Source organism: Octodon degus, unplaced genomic scaffold, assembly GCF_000260255.1.
Source record: "Octodon degus isolate 3935 unplaced genomic scaffold, OctDeg1.0 scaffold00076, whole genome shotgun sequence".
NCBI classification, from domain to species: Eukaryota; Metazoa; Chordata; class Mammalia; order Rodentia; family Octodontidae; genus Octodon; species Octodon degus.
Window position 1 is genome coordinate 2655769 of NW_004524652.1, and position 17994 is coordinate 2673762.

The 17994-nt window shown below is 54.9% G+C and overlaps 1 protein-coding gene across 1 annotated transcript in view; it reads right to left on the reverse strand.

Annotated features, from left to right (window-relative positions):
• Tmem132c (transmembrane protein 132C) overlaps positions 1–16013 on the reverse strand; it is a 185845-nt gene extending 169832 nt beyond the window's left edge. The window contains exon 1 of the mRNA XM_004635960.2: positions 15917–16013. Within this exon, the coding sequence (XP_004636017.1) occupies positions 15917–16013 (97 nt within the window). The remainder of the gene's footprint in view (positions 1–15916) is intronic.
• Between the last annotated feature and the right edge of the window lie 1981 nt (positions 16014–17994).

A 17994-nucleotide genomic window follows, 5' to 3' on the forward strand; every position in this document is an offset into this window, starting at 1 on the left:
ATGATGGCAGAGGAACACAGGAGGGTGGCGTGATCCAACCTACTGCAGATGGCATTTGGGGTATGCCACCATGTAGGGCAGTTTCTGGTTGCCACGATGTGTTAGCCAGTTTTCCACCACTGTGGCAAATTACCTGTGTGGGGCCAACTTAAAGGAGAGAAGGTGCCTAGCACCTCAGGGTTATGGAGGGCTCAGTCCAGGCTTGCCTGGCTTTACTGGCACTGTGCCCATGGTGGGTAGCACAGCCTGGTGGAGCACATGCAGGGTGGCCTGTCCACCTCAGGACAGTTGGAAATCAGAGAAGGAAGAAGGGGCTGGGGTCCTCTGTGTGCTCCAGGAATGTGGCCTGGGGACCTAACTTCTGTTTGCCATGTTCTACTGCCTTCTGACAACTCCACAGGCTGGGGGCCGAGCCTGTAGCACATTAGCCCTTGGGGATCCTTAAGATCCATACTATGGCCCCGAGTGGCTTCAGGGGATGCCCCATGGGCTCTGAGGGTAGGCCCGCTCTGCTGGGTTCACTGCAGGGCGTCAGACCAAGTTACACAGCAAAGGATTGCCACAGGTCTGTGTGGCATGGCCCACTGGACCTTCATGAAGATGACAAGCATATTGATAATGATGCAGAAGCAAAGCCCAGCCTTAAACACCCATCTGTGCACACACCCACACACCCACCCACCCACACACACACACACACACACACACACACATGGCAGTAGCTTAATGGATCCTGCTTCTGCACTTTCTGGTGTTACTGGTGATGGGGTGAGGATTGTACCTGGATTGAATATCATCAAAATGTTGTCAGTTCTGTCAGAAAACTACACCTACATCAGCCAGCCTGCTTGTAAAACCCACCCGGCCCACACATATGGCATCAGGCTCCGCTCAGGGCTGAGCCCCCGTTGTGACCCTACAGTACAGCAGAAAGTATCCTACCACTTCTTTGGCCTTCTAGATGAACATGAATGTTATTTTACCGCGTGTCAGTTTCAGTGTCATTTCTCCTTTCTACACCGCAGCCCCATCCTGATGTTTTAAATCACAGATTTAAGCAGTGGGCTAGACTCTTGAGTTCCACTTCCCAGGCCTCAGGCCTAAGGTGGAGGAACTTTTTTCTTAAAGAACCAGAGAGCCATTATTTTTGGCTTTTGAAGACAAGCAAGGAGATAAAACTCAAAATTACACAGCTACTTTCATAGCCATTTAAAAATGCAGAAGCCATTTTTAGTTCACAAACAAAACAGAAAGAGATGACGAGCTGCACTGGACCATGGTCTCACCTTGCCGAGCCTGGGTCTGACTCCAGGGCAGATTTCCAAGCCTATCTCCTGCAAACATCTCTGTCCTGCACAGGCCTCTCAAACAGCAGCTGTTTTGCTGCTCAGGGACACAGGGCGATATCTGGGGACATTCTGGGCTGCCGGGTTGGCTGGTGGCACTCTCCCAGAGTCCTGTCCACCCCCACGCCCTTGCAGAGTGGTTTGGTCCAGAGGGAGGGAAGGGTGTTGGGCTGGGGGTCCCTGCCGCGGGCCCATGTGGCTCGAGGCCCCTGCCAGGAGGTTTGTGAGAGCACTGGGAAGGAGGCACCCTCACTCACAGGAGACACTGAGGGCCATCTTTCTTCCTACGGCCACTGGAGGACCAGGACACCACGACCCGTCTTGAGACTGCAAGCGACAAAGCCCAACCATTGGGTAGGTACATTGGAGGAGTATAGGACCCTGAGACCCTTTAAAATTTAGATTGATTTTTAATGGTATATAAGTCCTGATGTGTGAGGTTTGACTCCTGTCCGCCCTGTGTGGTGCTTGTGGCGGGTTCATCCCCCTGACACTTCCCATCTCTTCTTAGGGAGAGCTAGTGAAAGCCTTCCTTCTAGCTTTGTAAGGTGGAGAGTGCGCTCCTGCTGTCTACCGTCTCACTGCTGTGCAGGCGCATGTGTGCCCAGCTCTCTGCTCACATCTGAGGCGCCTTGGAGGACCCGGGCTGGACCCCACCAGTGTGGGGACCCACACATGGGAGTGGTCTTAATTTCAGCCTGAAGCAACTTCAGTATGCACTGTGTCTTTGTCCAGGCCGAGATTATCTGGTTTCCTAAGTTAAGAAGGGGTTGGCAGCCTCTTTCTGAAGATGTCCAGGGTGGAAATACACCATGCATCTCTGTGGAACCTCCCAGCCTGCTGGGCTGCTGGGAGCAGGTACAGATCCACAGAGGGAGGGTGACCTCCTGGCTGGGACTGAGCTGCATGCAATTCTCACATGTCATAAACATTATTCCATTAGAAAATGTCTTGCCAGTCATTGAAAAAAATACTCTGTCATTTGCGCTATCAGAACAGGTGTTGCTGGGACTGGGCCCTCTGTCCCTGAGGCCTGAGGGGGTCAGGGCCTCTGTGAGCTGCATACCACACAGAAGTGCCTCCTTGGGTGTCTCCCTCAGTGCTCCCTGTGGTCTGGGTGATACTGGAAGCTGCCACGGATCCCCAGTGCAAACGTGGTCCCTACCGTGTCTCCAACACAGCTTGGAGCTGGAAGTGGAGTAAGAAAATCTGGAGGGGCTCAGAGCTGCGTGATGTGAGCATTTGCAGTGGTGTCTACATGGCTGCCTCTGCCACCCAGAGTGTGTGGTGGGGCACTTAGCTCAGTCTGCTCAGAGCAGGAGGCATCGTGGCTGCAGATGGCGGCTTTATTTACGATGTAAACTTCCATTAATCCCGAGAGTCCAAATTATCTCAATTCATGTAAATAAAAAGGAACAGCAGTCCCATTCTCTATGATGGTCTTTGACTAAAAAAATACAGTTTATTTTAATAGAGTGCTCATATTCCTTACCCAGTAATTACAGATAATTTTTTTAAAGTCTGCGTTCCATCAGGCAACCCCTCCCCCGACACATGAGTCTCACGTGATTGTTAGTTAACATCTGTAGCTTTGTTTGGTTACCCCAGTATCTAGGGTGATTATATTAATAAAAAGTCTTGGGGTACAAAGTAGAGAATGCTTTCCTGATGCTTGAGTAAGCAGAAAGGAGAAAAGACACCCCAGAAGTGGAAAGCGATTGCTCTTTCATCATGTGGTCTTTTCCTTTTCCTGTGGTGAAAGGACATCGACACTGAGCCTTCCAAGCAGGAATGGAGGTCTAGAGGGGAGAATTGTGGAAAGGCCAAGGGGCAGCCACTGTCTCGGGCTGGGCGTGAGCCTTGACGCTCACCAAGTGGGGATTGTCAAGGCAGGGTGGAGGGCAGACACGCATGCCATCCTGGGCCAGGCACACGTACCACAGACCGAGGTCCTCACGTGGAGAAGAGCCCTGTGGGGTGGGGACTTTACCACAACCATGCTGCCCCAAGCGATGGCACCAAGGCCACCCACCCAGATTGCTGCAATCAGAATCAGGACTGGGTTCCTGGCACAAGCTCTGTGCCGCGGTCACATCTAGCTTCCAGCCATATTTTTCCACAGAGACAGAGTTACTGTTACTAGCCGGACGCAGGCTTGCAAGCCCCTCAGGAAGATTATAGGCATGAGCCCAGCCTGGGCCACTTGGTGAGGCTCTGTCGCAAAAACAACGTGAAAAGAGGCTGAGGCTCAGTTTAGCTAGTTCTGCCCCAAAATGAAATGAATAACTAAATAAAAGAAGCGCTCTTGCTGCTGAATGCTGGATCGATCCATCGACCGTCTGGAGACAGAGCTCCTGAGATCAGCCACAGTGGAAGCAGGAGGGCTTGGGGAGCGCTTCCTAATGGAAGCCAGTCTGAGATACCTTCCTGGAATTCTAAGCTAAGAGATAACCAAAATCCTGGTTTGACAAATGAGCCCACAACAGATCAAAGCTTATAACCAATCTGCTTCAATCATGCAGGGGCCAAGGCATCAACCTGGCTGTAAGGTCAAGCAGGGACGCATAAAGAGCAGGTTCCACTCAACATCTGTGAGCCGGGAGGCCTCGCTGCACCCAGTGGCCTTGTGTCTGCAGTGGAAGGCGGAGGATACACTGTGTACATCAGATCACTGGACACCCGCGGAGGAGAGGCCAGAGCACCTGGGTGGTGGGCAGCGGGTGCCTGGGTACTGTGCTGCAGGCAGTGATGATGTTGAGAGATGGACAGTGGCCAGCACCATGGGACCAGCACTGCAGGGACTGGTACCCTGGGAGAGGAGCCTGTGGCTGGGGTGATACTAGAGGGAGCAGGGGACCCTCCTGGGGCGAGGGGGCACACTATCCACCACCCTCTTCCAAATCACTCACCCACAATGATTGATGATGATAAGGCCTGATTGTCCAGGTTTGTTGGAGTACTGTTCTGATTGGTCAGGCCTATGAGATCAATGCCCTGATTGATGGGACTTATGGGAGCAGCACTTTGATTGGCTAGGCCTGTGGACCCCACATTTTGGTTGCGGAGGAAACCTGCACTGTACAGGAGGTCCCCTAGGTCACTGCACAGGTTCGCAAGCCAGGGCTTCTGGGCGCAAGAACAGAATTCAGGGCAGCAGTTGGTGTCCTCAGTCTGGAGGGCTGGTCCATGGGACACTCGCACAGTCTTCAGGGTCTGTACTGGCTGAGACCCCAGGGTTACGCACTGTTTCCAGCACACACAGGGCCTGATAGAGCTGTCCCTCTGTGGAGGTCATGTAGACAGAGGTAGGTGTGGAGCACTCAGCACAGCCCAGGGCAGGACGGGAACACGCACAGACATGACAGGGATGGCGTCCCCATGTGGCCAATGCGTGGACTGACCACGGGTCCTCAGGAGCTGCTCGGAAGGCTCCGCATGTCACTGAGGAAGAGGGCCCCAGTAGTCCTGGCATGCGGCGGGCCAGAAGCACTGAGAATCACTCCCTGGTCCTCTCTTAACCTATTATTACACAGCAGTTGAAAAGAAAAATCGCAAGTATTAGCTTGGACAACTCGAAGATGTGACGGGTGGAAGCTACATTGCAGACAGCGTCACTTAGGTAAAAACAAACAACAGAAGCGCTCGTGGGAATTCTGAGGTAGATCATTATCTTCCCAGGTGGTGTCTCCCCACAGAGCTTTAGAGAAGATCTAGTCAGGCTCTAATTCAAGGGCCTCAGGAGGTCCTCAAGGCCCCAGGCCCCAGCCGCCTTTCTGTTCCATGACCTCTGATGAAGAATCTCGGGTGCATGACTGCAAGAAGGCCACTACCTGTCTGACTGCCACGTCTGAGTTGCAGAGAGGAAGGGATCGGGGGCAGCATGTCTACAAAGGTAAGTGTATGCTACAGCCAGAAGACTGGCGCAGCTGGCGACAGCTTGCAGGCTCGTGTCAGTGCTGGCTCATCGCCGCTTAGTGGTAGGAGGCTCTGGGCAGCGATCGCTTCAACTGCACACACTGGTGCCTCCAGTAAGCTCATCATTCCGTGCCCAGGAAGGAGACGATGTGCCGTGTACACAGTTAGCACCATCATACAAGGAGTACAGAGTTTATGTGTTAAAACTATAGCAACATGAATATTTATTGATAAATATTGATAAATTTATCTATGCTAAAACAACAAAGGCCTGAAACAATACTGGTTGTACATTTGTGTATATGGGTTCGTTTGTGTACAGACAAGTGGGCAGGCACATGCGCCACGTCAGCACTGGCTGCACACTTCTGGAAGTGGTCACTGTAGAGGAGGAGAGGAAGGAGAGTCCTGGGGTGGCCACTCCTGCTTTAGCTTTACTAAAACAACAGTGAGGGCACTAGCACACCAGCTCGCAGTTACGGCACTGCTTGGGGGACGCTTCCCTGGGTGGCGACGCCGCCGTGATCTGACTTGGCTAAGAAAACAAAGCAGGTGCATCCAGAGCCGTTGCAACAGGTGCACACACTAAAGATACAATGGTTCTCCACTCCCCTCTCCTTTAAATGTTTTTCTTATCTGTGGCTTCAAAGGAAAAGAAAAGGAATGAGTTCCGTTTAAATGTCAGCGTATCTGACATCCCGCGGCATCATCCTAGGACAGGAGTGGGTCAGGGGTGCTGGGCTTGAGGGACAGCAGTTCTCCTCCGGCAGCATGCAGGGCACAGGTCAGACGGGTCAGCGCAGGGCGCAAGGGTCTATCTCCCGTTTTCTCTCCTATTCCCTCCTACCTCCCCCGGCTCACTGCTGTGTTTGTGCCATTGAAAGTCCTTGTGAAATGTTCAACAGATCTTCAGTTTTCCTGGAGGAATTTCCCAGCTCCAGTTCCCACCCTGCTGGTTGCAGATCTGGACCCATAATAGGTTCAGGTGTGAACCATTCATTGGGCTTGGCCAATCAGAGTACTACTCCCTCTGGTCCAGCCAATCAGAATGTGGCTTCTGCAGGCCTGGCCAATTGGAATGTTAATCCCACAAGTCTAGTCAATCAGACTCTAGCTGCCATAGGGCCAATCAACGAGGGCACTGTGTCCATAGGCCTAACCAATCAGAACACTACTACAACAGGCCTGGCTAACCAGAGCACTGCTTTCTCAGGATCAACCAATCAGGGACTGCTCCTATAGGCCTGGCCAACCAGAGCACTCAGCCAATCAGGGACTGCTCCTACAGGCCTGGCCAACCAGAGCACTCAGCCAATCAGGGACTGCTCCTATAGGCCTGGCCAACCAGACTGTGATTCTCACAGATCCTTTCCATGTGGGGTACTGCAGGGCAGCTCCTCGGGCACCTGCTTTGTGTTCTAGCCTGTGCAATTGATTCCAATTTTGTAACTCTGTATGTTTCCACTGTAGTTTTATTAATGAGGACTATTTGGTATAAGCTGACAACTTAAACTCCATCTCGTAACAAGCTTTGTAACTTCCATTTTGTAAAACCTTGATTTGTTTTATAACCCCCCGACCCATGCCTTCCCTAAAGAATGTGACTATTTGTACAAATAAGAAAGTGTTTCTCAGCATTCTGAGAGAAGATAAGAAATGTTCCTCAACATTCTGCAAAATGAGTTAAACTGTCCTTCCTACGGGAACAAACAGAACACCTGAAAATGGGTGAAACTATCATCAGATGTCCTTCCGACTATTGGAACATAAACAACGCCTAAGCCTCATAAGGACATATTCCTGTAGGGTTTGCAAAATGTGGCCTTGTCTATGGAAACAAAGAGTTAACCCTTGGTCATGACTAACTCAAAATAAGCTTTGTAAAATGCCCCTTCCTCCCCCTAATCTTGTGGTTTTTCCCTTTAAAAACTGTGCCTCACCTAGACTAAGCGCGCACCTACTTGGAGACAAGAGTACGTGCTGCCGCTGAGCTCAGCTAAATAAAGCACTTTCAAGTTGAGTCCGGTTTTTGATTTTTGGGTTACAACAATGTGTCCTGGGGATCCAAGGCAGTAAAACCAAGACCCTAAGATCTCAGTGTCACAATCTGGGGAGAAACCAGAATGCCAAAGTGTGATGGGGTGTGTGTGTGTGAGTTCTGAGGAGCACGGTGCACGTGTAGAGAGAGTGTTCTCCCTCCCCAGCTCTCTAGTACCCCCTGTGTCCCTTGGCTCGCCTTCATGCCTGCTGCTGTCTTCTTGGCTCCCTGCCTTCCCTGATCCCTGTTCTCATGCTGCCTTGTCTGCTCAGCATGCAGGGATGCTGGGGAACCATGAAGGGGAGAATGTATCCCTTTCTTCTGTAGTTCTCAGGCTAGCAAATGGAAATGGATGGATGGGTAGTTAGGTGAATGAATGGATGGACAGATGGCTAGATGGCTAGATGGATGGGTGGTTAGATCTATGTATAGATGTATGTGTGGATGGGTGGCTAGATGGATGGACAAATGAATAGCTGGATGGATGAATAGATGTTAGATGAGTGGATGGGTGAGTGGCTGGTTGAGCAGATGGGTGGATAGATGGATGGATGGATAGATAACTAGATGGATGGACCAATGTGTGGATGAGTCGGTGGATGGGTAGATGGATGGGTGGGGGATGGGTGGATGGATGGGTGGATGGACAGATAGATGGGTGTTTGGGTGAACAGGTGGATGGTGGGTGGACTTAGTCAGAGCCTGTGGCCCCAGGCTGCTAGTTCTATGGGTGTTACAAACTAACATCCAGGTCCCACGGTGTCCCTGGCCTGTGTAGCTGCAGCCAGCTGCAGAGCTGACCAAGGTAGCATATCTGCCCTGGGCTCCCTGCAGTGGCTCAGGGTGCCCACCCCTGCAAACCTGGTGTCCTCTGTGCTTCTGTGACTGTGCTCTTTTCCTCCAGCTGCATGTGATGCTGGCACTTTGGCTACATGGGAAAACAAGGCACCACAGCCCCTGCAGGTGAGCAAGGCAGGCACCCAAGATGGGGCGGGAGGGGACACCAAGCCAGGCTGAGGCATCCTGCAGCATTGGGACTGCTGGGTCCCCGCTGCGGCCAGGGCACCTTCTCCAGGGCAGCGCGGCACCTCACAGAGACCAACTCAGCCCACAGACACGATCCCAGCCATGGAGAAGACAAAAGAGCAAGGCTGGGAGGGGCTGAGGGGAAGGAGGGGAAGGAGGGATGGCCATTGCCACTTCTACCAATCCCAGACAGTGTGTGGAAATCTAGGCTCTTGGTTTCTTTGGAAAACACAGAATTTGGAGTAATACCTGGCAATTGGCCCGAATCCACCAGAGTGCTGGGGGCAAGTGCCCCAGCCCGAGGGGGCAAGCTGAGCTGCCCCACTCCCCAGCAGCAGCCACAGAGCAGATGCTCCACTTGGGCTGGATCGTTTGTCCTAGAGGAAGCCAGGACCCCCCCAGGGACCAGGGGGAACTCCAGGGAACTCCAGGCCGGAGCCTAGGACACTTGTGAGCTCAGCCACCAGAGGGCGCGCTGGGGCGCAGGTGCTTGCACCAGGCAGGGGTTCTCTGCTCACCACCATCCACTAGTTTGCGTCTTAATCTTTAAAGATCTTTAGTTGACCCCTAATCACCACCCAGTTGTGGGTGCAGCCTGCGATGATCAAATCTGGGTGATCCGCCACGTGATCAGTTTAAACATCCACCCACCCTTGGTGGTGAGAGTCTTTAAACATTTCTTTGTTTTTTTTTTTTTTTTTTTTTTAGATGGACACTAAAATATTGCGGGTGCCATCACCCCTTTGCACGCCGGGGCACCAGAACCTTCTCTCCCCTGTAATGGGGACCCTGCCGCTTCTTAGAGCTGTCGATGTGCCTACCAGGGTGCACACAGTCCCAACACCCAAGACACAGGCCAGCGAGTAGCTCCAGGTCAAGCTAACACCTTGATGGCGGGCTCTGGGGGTGGTCAGCCCTCAGGCAGGGCTCTGGGGTCCTGAACGCAGGTGGAGCCCAGGACCCCGGCTCCCGACCTTGTCTCCTGCCTGCGGGTCCTGAGCTGGGCTTGGTGGAGAGGTGGGAAGGGCCCCGTGTGACTTACCACTTCCTGTCGCCTCACCCTTTGTGCAATCAGCCATTCACTCAACATGCGTGAATCTGGACATAGCCCGGGTGCAAGGCATGGTGGCCCTCCTAGTGAACGAGAGCTCTGCGGCCAGCCTACTACCATGAGCATGGGGCATGGCGCAGGCCTATGTGACCGTGCTGGGGCCACTGCAGAGGGGAGAGGTGGCCTGGACTCGGCCCTGTAGGTCCTGAGTTTCCCAGCGGTTAAAGAAAGGCCATGGGGGTGAGTCCTGAGGGTGCACTTTTCAGGCAGGGGACTCTGCAGGGAGGGCTCTGCTGGGACCCAGAAGCAATGGCTGGCATTAGGTGCGCCTCCCACCACACCCGGCCTGCAGCCTGGGCTGGGCCTGCAGCCGTGCTCTGTGTGTCTGCTTAGTCTTCACAGAAGGCTGCGGTCACACTCTGTCCTGCAGGAGCTGACAGTGTGGGTACTCTGCTGGTGGTGGTGCCTCTCGTGCTCTGTGGGGTTTGTTTGTTTGCTGTTGTTTGTGTTTTGTGATTGTTTCCAAATAGGACAGCAGAGCTGAAATCCTTGGTTTGGGCCTGGCTGGCACTCGCCGGCCGCACAGATGCCTGCTGTCTTCACGTTTTCCAAAGCAGAGTCACTCTGTGGGCCACAGAGGTCCCCTCCACAAGGGGCTCTTTAGTGAGAGAATGGAAACAAAGCCAGCTTTCCGGCAGGGATGCAGGACTTTGCGAGCCGCAGAAAGGCAGGAAGGCTTAGGATTCTCTGTGCCTGGGCCCTGGGTTCTTTGCCCAGTAATCGCATCTTTATGGGAAAGTATTCGCCTGGAAAGGCTCATTCAGACCCTGCAAAGCCTGGGCTGGGAGGGGATAGTGAAATCCCTCGGGTGTGCAGGGAATTCCGCTTACACTTAGGAATGATAAGGTGATTATGGGGCTGTGGTGGCTTTGTGCTGTTAATCTGACCTGCAGGGGTGTGGCCTCAAATGCCAGGACCCCAGGGATTCTCAGCCAGAAGCAGAGCCTGAGCACCATGGGAAAGGGCTGGAGCACCATGGGAAAGGGCTAGAGCATCATGGGAAAGGGCTGGAGCACAATGGGAAAGGGCTGGAGCACCATGGGAAAGGGCTAGAGCACCCCATCCAGCCCTGAAGGTGCTTTCCTTATGTCCATTTCGCTCCTAACAAGTGAGTCAGACAACCACACCAGAGGTGGTGAAGACTGAGATGCACCAACCCTGACCCAATTCTGAGTTTCTGCCTTGGAGGAACAAACGCAAGCATGCGTGCAAAGACACAGGTACGCGCCCATGTGATACTCATGTGCACAAGCCTGCACACTCAGGTGCACAACATAAGCACATCAGAACATAGAAGACACAGCAACTCACACACAGATGCACACAGACCCACAAACACACGTGCACACATATCCACAGACACAGACACACACAGAACTTGTGTGTATGCATGGCACGGTGCTCATAGTACACACGTGTGTACAGATACTTGCACACACACACACACACACACCTACAAAACCACACATGTGCACAGAGATAAATACAAATACACAGGTACACAGAGAGACACAAGGACACACACTGACAGTCACACAGAGAGGCACATGTATGCCTCCACGGGTACCCCCATACACACAAGCACAGGCATGCACACATGTGCAGGTACATACCACATGGGCAAACTGCTTCATTCTTTTGATATTTTAGGAGAAACTTAGAAAGGATCTGACTCAATTGGTCAGCTGGACTGAGGTTACAACATAACGCAGCCACGCATATGGCCGGTGGAGCAGCTCCAGGGGGAGTCTAGAAGGCAGAGCCACAACAGGCAGGGCCTCCCGAAGCTGCTGGGCATGGGCTGGAGCTGTGGTCTCCCTTTCTGCAAGTATCTAGAGTTCTGTCAGGAGCAGCCACACAGGGTGCCCAGGCGGTGTGCTGCGGCTGCCCGTGGGGCGGAGAGTTCAGTGAATCAGCACGAGCTGAAACCGGGGCTAAGGCTCGTCGGGCACTCGGCCTGCTGCCCTGCTGCTGCCAGAGGCAGCCCCGTCCCTGTGCTGAGTGGGGTGCGGGCATCACACAGCAATGTGGTGGGACTGCCAAAATACCTGAGCGGCCAAACGAAGGGAGCATGGTGGCCTCCACGTGACCTGGGGAAGTCATGCCTGCATGTTCCTGTGGACCTGTGCTTAGCATGGGGGGCAAAGGGCGGGGGCTTAGGACAAGCACAGAGCAGCAGGCAGGCACTGCTGAAGCATCACCAAGCAGGGCGCGTTGCCTGGCAACGTGGGATCCGTGTCACCAAGATGGTATTCGTGTATTATTTGTGTGCTTAAAAACACACTTAAAGTGAATGAGGAAAACAAAGGCGGACCCTGCCGGAGGAGCCTTGGCCAGCAGGGTCTTCCCAGGTGGGGACAGGAGCGGGCAGGGTCTCCCCCTTTGCAGCCGCCCACCCCTCTGAAAGGCGAGGCCCCTTTCCTCTTAAGAGGCTGCCAGTCCCTCCTGCACGCTCCCTGCAGACAAAAAACCAGGGAAGCTTCGGAGAAGTGCTTCCCTTTGAGCTGCTGGAGTTGGTGCCTTGCCGCTGGCTCTGTTTCAAGCTGACAGATGTCGCCTCCGTCAAAGCTGCTCTTTGTGGCTGTCCTGGTATGAAGTCCCGGCCAGGCTCCCAGCTGGACGGCTGCTCCCACTGTCTGCCCCTCAGAGCCGGGGGGCCTGCAGACTTCACATGGCGTCTTCAGAGGTGTACTCCCTCGCGGCAGGGGATGCCTGCGGCCGCCCCGGAGCAGCCTGAGCAGGTGCAGGCTGGCTTTGTCACACCGCAGCTCCTGGCTGGGGTGTCATCTTAAGCTCCTTTCAAAGCACACCTACAACTTTCCAGCGTGTCCTTTGCAGAGGACCCCAGGGAGGCTCTAGACAGCTCTCTCCCTCCTAAGATGCTGCCTGGAGTCTGGCACTGGTACTTCCTGGGTCCTGGAGGCTGTAGACGTGGGAAGGACAAGCCCAACATCCCTGAGGCCACACCAGGCAGACAGGTTGTCTCCCCCACCTATGGACTCAAGTTTGCCGGATCCCCTTCTCGGTGAAGTCTCAGCTGTCTCAGGTCATTCCAGGACAGGCCAGCCAGAAGGACATTTTTGAGGCTAGAAACACACTTTCCTGGCTGAGGTCAAACAAGGCAACGCTCTAGTCTCTCGGTCTGGTCTTATCCTAAACGGCAAGGAAGTGTGCTCTTCACAGCCTAGTCAGGGCTGTGTTTGGGGGCCTTTGTGTCTTTAGTTGGTTTTTTTTTTTTTTTTTTTTTTTTTTTTTTTTTTTTTTTTTTTTTTTTTTTTTTTTTTTTTTTTTTTTTTTTTTTTTGGCTCCTGTTTTGAATACCTCCAAGGACAAAGCTAACATGTGGTCCTGTGTCCCCAAGGGTAAGGAGCCTGCCTGGTGCCTTCCGGGGTCAACATGGTGTCACACAAGCCTGGCTCAGCAAGTTAGCATCCTTGGCTGCGGGTCCAATGTGAAGGAATCGATCGTAGATGTGAAGTCAGGTATCCTTAAACCCGAACGCTCACGCAGTCAGATCGACCTGGGCACCTGGTGGCAGCGGGGCCCACGGCTTCCAGGAGTATCACTCGTTTTCTCTGGGAGTTGGGATTAAGGATCCACGAGCTGCCATCACAGGATCTTCTAAAACATAACTACAACAGGTACCCAGAGCCCGCTGCGGTTTTCCCCGGGTCCCCTGGGGGGAAGGCCGCATTCAGGAGATCCTCAGGGCTACTTTATTTCTAAACGTCCTGTTGATGTGCTGGTTGTTGTGAGCCAGAGATGCCCACAGCACCACAGATCTGCTGCGGGAGGGAAACTGGGGAGAGGAGAGAGCAGAATCTACGGACAGACACACGCTATGTGCAGTGAGACCTCGTACACCGACGTCTACTGTGTGCTGGCTGGGTCCTAGACTCAGGGACAGAACAGTGACGAAGAAGGCGAACTCTTGTCCCTGGCTGACTGGTGCTGGGACTGAGAAAAGCAATGCGGGGCACCTCTGCCCTGCCTTCGTAGCTGTCCCTGGACTGCAGCACGGGGTGCAGGCTTGGCAGGTGGCCACTGGGCGGAACTCATGGTGACCGCAGAAGTCCTTTTCACCTTGGGCTATGTGGTCGGTAAATGGTGTCCCCCACATGAAGCGCCTACTTCTCAGCAGCAGAACCTGTGGATGTGACTTGGTGTCCCCAGAAAACAAATTTTTGCCAATGTCTCTGAGGATCTTGGGTGGAGTTCATCTTGGATTGAGGGTGGATCCCTAGTCTAAGCACAAGGCCCCTTTTAAGAGACAGCGAGAGAAGACAGAAGAGGAGCGACCACGACGAGACCCGGTGGCACAGCCACAAGCCAAGGGGTACTGGTAGCGTCCCGGAGGGAGCAAAGCCAGGGGCTCCCTCCAGATCCCCTGACTCCTAGCCCCGGACTGCAGCTGAATACACGCCTGTTACTTCAATCTGTGCCACCTGTGGCCGTTGGTTACCGCCGCCTTAGGTATCCAGTGGGGATTATAGCAAGCTCAGCTGGGAAAAACGAGATGGAGCCCCCCAGAGGTGAACTTGGCCTCCCTGTCTCCCCCCTGGCCTGCCCCTCAGCTTACATCTCTCCTGACCAAGAGCCATGGGGCCCAGCATGACAGCAGTCACTTCGGGAGCCAGGGTCACACTTTCGGTTCAACTTTCCCGTAGTTGGAGCAGAACCCTGGCACTGGAGACTGGAGCGTGAGTGTCCTCTCGCCCCTGCTGAGTGTGGGACAGCCTCCCAGGCCAAAGCCTGCTCACGGAGGGCATCTGAACGCTGGCAGTTAGTGTCTGGTGAGGGCTTCTTTGAAGCTGGGCCCTGCTGTCAAAATCCATGAGTGGTGCTCAATATATTAATTCTAGGAAGCCGCAAACTCCTGGCCACGTAAGGAAGGTGTAAATGAATAATGGTGCTTCATGCTTCTCCTGCATCTGTTCTTTTTTCACAGCTCCCCGTGACGATTTGGAAGTGGGCACGGTCACTCCCTCCTGGCGCATGAGGCCATGCCAACCCCCGGCTCCAAGCCCAGGCAACCTTGTGCATCTCGCCCCATCTCACATCCAGCAAAGCTGTCCCCGGCATGTGGAAGGCAGAGGGGCTCTGAGACGCAAGGGCCGGGCCTTGAGCCCTTGAGAAGCTGTCTGCACCGTCTTTAGTGTCTCTACCTACTTTAGACCCAAAGGGACAGGCGAGGACCCGGTTGATGGTTTCAAACACTGTAAACCATCTGTAAAGAGACAGCTTTCCCCACGATAGCACACACACACACACACACACACACACACACACACAAACGTATCCAAGCACACTTAAAATTTCACCCAGCTGTCCTGTTTCCTGCCAGCTTACCCTCTATTCTGCGGCTCCACCTCACCCCACCTGTCCCACTGGTTTTTCTTTCCTTTGCACCAAGCACTTCGTGCCTCCCTCCCCCGGAAGCGGAAGGCGCCAGCCGACAGACAGCGCAGTCCCGCCTACGTAGCCAGCCTACGTAGCTGGCGTCTGTGGGCCGCGCAGGGCAAACCCCATTGCGTCCTCGGAACGCCCGCCTCAGCGGAGCGTGCTGGTGGAGGGCGGTGCGCTGGCCCTGGACGCTGGGGTCCCGCGCTCTCCTCCAGTTCCGGAGTCTGCAGCCATCTGGAGGTCTGGGTTGCACCGGCGCAGTGCAGAGAGCTTGCTCGGCGGGCAACTGTCGACTACATCAGCGGATCCCACCTTTGAGAGCAAGAGGAAGGGGATGCTCCTTTGTTTAAGGTTCATGTCTTCTTCACAGCTTGTTTAGACGTTTATAAAAAAAAAAACACCCTTCGTTCATCCAGAAGTGGTTAAGCGTGCGCGCCGGCTGAAGGACCTGCTAGTGTTGAACACGCTAAGAGGCTCTTAGTCTTTGCATGTTGTGGCTTCTCTTGGTAAGCCGAGGCACACATGGGTACCCAGGCCCGGGACGCTGGCCAGGGCTCGGCTGCCACGCCCATCAGGGTCCGCGTCTGCAGCCTTCGCTCCTCCTGGGTGTAGGAAGCAGCGTATCCTCTGGGTACCTAGAGCTGGGGCTCTGACATCTACTCTGAGGGCTTGATCAGCGTTGTCCGGACTATGCGTGGGTGACCCAGGACATTCCACCCGGAGGCAAGTAGAAGAGTTCCAGGCCCCGCGCTGCAGCCCAGCGCTCGCACTCAGCAGATTTCAAACTGTGGACCCCAGACCTTCATAAATCAGAAGAAGAAAAGTAATTTCATGGGCACACCTGGTTACTTTCAGCCCACACAATAACTAGGGCAGGCTACTCGGGACGTCTTCGGTTTGCTTGCTTCTGAAGCTCTTCAGCCGATGACGCAAACACTCGTGGAGTGATGACAGCTCCGGCCTCTCAGCAGCTGTGCAGTGAGCGCTGGCTCCGAGAACAGGGAAAGTCGGGAAGGCGGGGCAAGCCACAGCCGGCCCAGAGCGTCGAGGCCCTTGCCACCCTCTGTAGCCTCGAGCCTGGCTTCAGGGAGCTCTCCGGCGTCATGGGGCAGTGGAACCCTGCAAACTCCTTCTCCTGCAGGGCAGGGGCCCGCTGTCCCCAGGGGCCCAGCATGGTTACCTTGCTCGCCTGGGCCTCGCTCCATCTCTTTGCACGGGGGACCTTTCCTGGAGTCCGCACCCTGCGGCCTTGCTCCTCAGCGGGCACCGGAAGTTGCCTGTGTCCTCCAACTGCTGTGTCTGAGTGCTGACCCCGGGACCCGTGCGTGACTTACTTGGCAGTGGGGCTTGGGGCACGGGACTAACTCCATTCTCAGGACCGAGGCTTCAGAGCCCGTGTGTTCACTCCCTGCTTTCTCTTTTTAATTCTAGTCAGGTGCCCGACAATCCACAAGAGGCTGCCCTGTGGTTGGGGCCTAAGCTGGAGGATTAGGCCTCCGTGCAGGGCCCTGCGCGGTTCCAGGCACACCTCCTGACGCCACAACGCCCCTGAGCGTGGGACTGCCCTAGCTCCCTCTGGGCCACCGCACAGGTGGTGACGCGAGGGTCTCAGCTTCCACCTCTGGGCCCCCGCCGCTGCTCCCCACACACTGAGGTGTCCTTGTGTACTCAGCAGATGCAGTTCAGCAGGCGACAGGAGCAGCTCTTCCCTGACTCTGGGGAGGCCAGGAGCCCACGTGGCCGGAGGCTCACTGCGCACCCCTCTATCCTGCACAGGGGCGCAGCTTTTCCTTCACATGCACTGCCGGCTCTCTGCCCAGTGCCCAGCCTTCCTCCTCCGCAGGGAGCCAGCAGGGAGGGTAGCTGCCTGTCAGTCCCACCTCTTTCCTTCCTCCCGTGGTGCCATGACCCAGTCTGCCCCAGAGGCGGCCCATTATCACCACCATTGTCACGAAGATTAGGGGCCCCACAGCCTGCCTGTACCCCAATAATTCCATCACAGAGAGCGGGTGACAGCCCTCACCCTTTCCAGGGCACTGACGGGGCCAGGAGCTTGGGGACACAGGACCGGCTCCTCTGGAGTCCCCTTTCCCTGGCATCCTGCTCTGCTCCAACTTGGAATGCCTGCCTCAGCCTCCGCCTCTGTGGCACAGGTTGGCAGTGCCCCTCTTGCCTATGAGATGACAGACCCAGCTACCCAAAAGTAGTGAGTGGGAGATGTGCCTGCACCTCATGGGGTCATCTGGCAGGCAGGCGCGTGCTTCCCACCCCTGAAGCGGGGACTAGCTGGTGGGAAGGACTCTTTCTCTGTTCGGGGGCTGGACCCTGGCTCCATCACAGGAGAGAGAGACAAAGGCAATTTTCCTGTCTGTTATTGCCAGGTCAGACCCAGGGAACCATCAGATGTTCCGTGACCCAGACATAGGAGAATCTGTGTCCAGCTAAGAAGTTGTAGTGTCATGAAGGGTGGTCATGCACTCTGGGGACAGTAGGTTCCTTTAACAGAAATCCCAGGGCATCAGGGAAGGGTCAGAATGAGCCGCCGTCTGGAGGGGGTGGGGACACCTGTGCGCACCCCTCAAAGGATGGAACTGTGGGCCGTGCTGTGCGGGGTGGCCAAGGCAGCATGGGCCACTCGGAGGTCTGGCTGGCCCGGCGGAAGGAAAGCCCCCAGCCCACGCCGCCTCCTCTCTCCTCCCAGCTCCCCTGGAGCTAGGCCCGTCCACTCCTGGCCCAGCGACCCACATTTTGCCAGTGTGAGCCGGGCCAGGGGAAGTACACACGTTGCCTTCCGAAGCACCATCCCGGCAGGCAACAAAGCGGGCAATGTGTTTCATCTCCGCCCGCAGATCCAGCTGACTTTACAGCAGGGGTGGCTTTCCAGCCTAACATTTGATCAAAATGAAGAAGTGGCCCTTCCTTTCACCCCGTGACAAGTCTGAGCGTATAAATCACAGCCTTCCCGGGGAGGGCTTCGCAGCGCACAATCAACCGGGCAGCCTGGCCACCTCCGTGCCCATCTGGACAAAGGGGGCTGGGAGCTTTTGAGGGGCCAGGAGCTTTTTAAAGGCTCCTTGTAAAAAAACGAACCGCAGACACCATCCGGAGCGGGCTGCGGGGGAGGGGCGGCTCCGCATGGAGATTTGCATTTTATT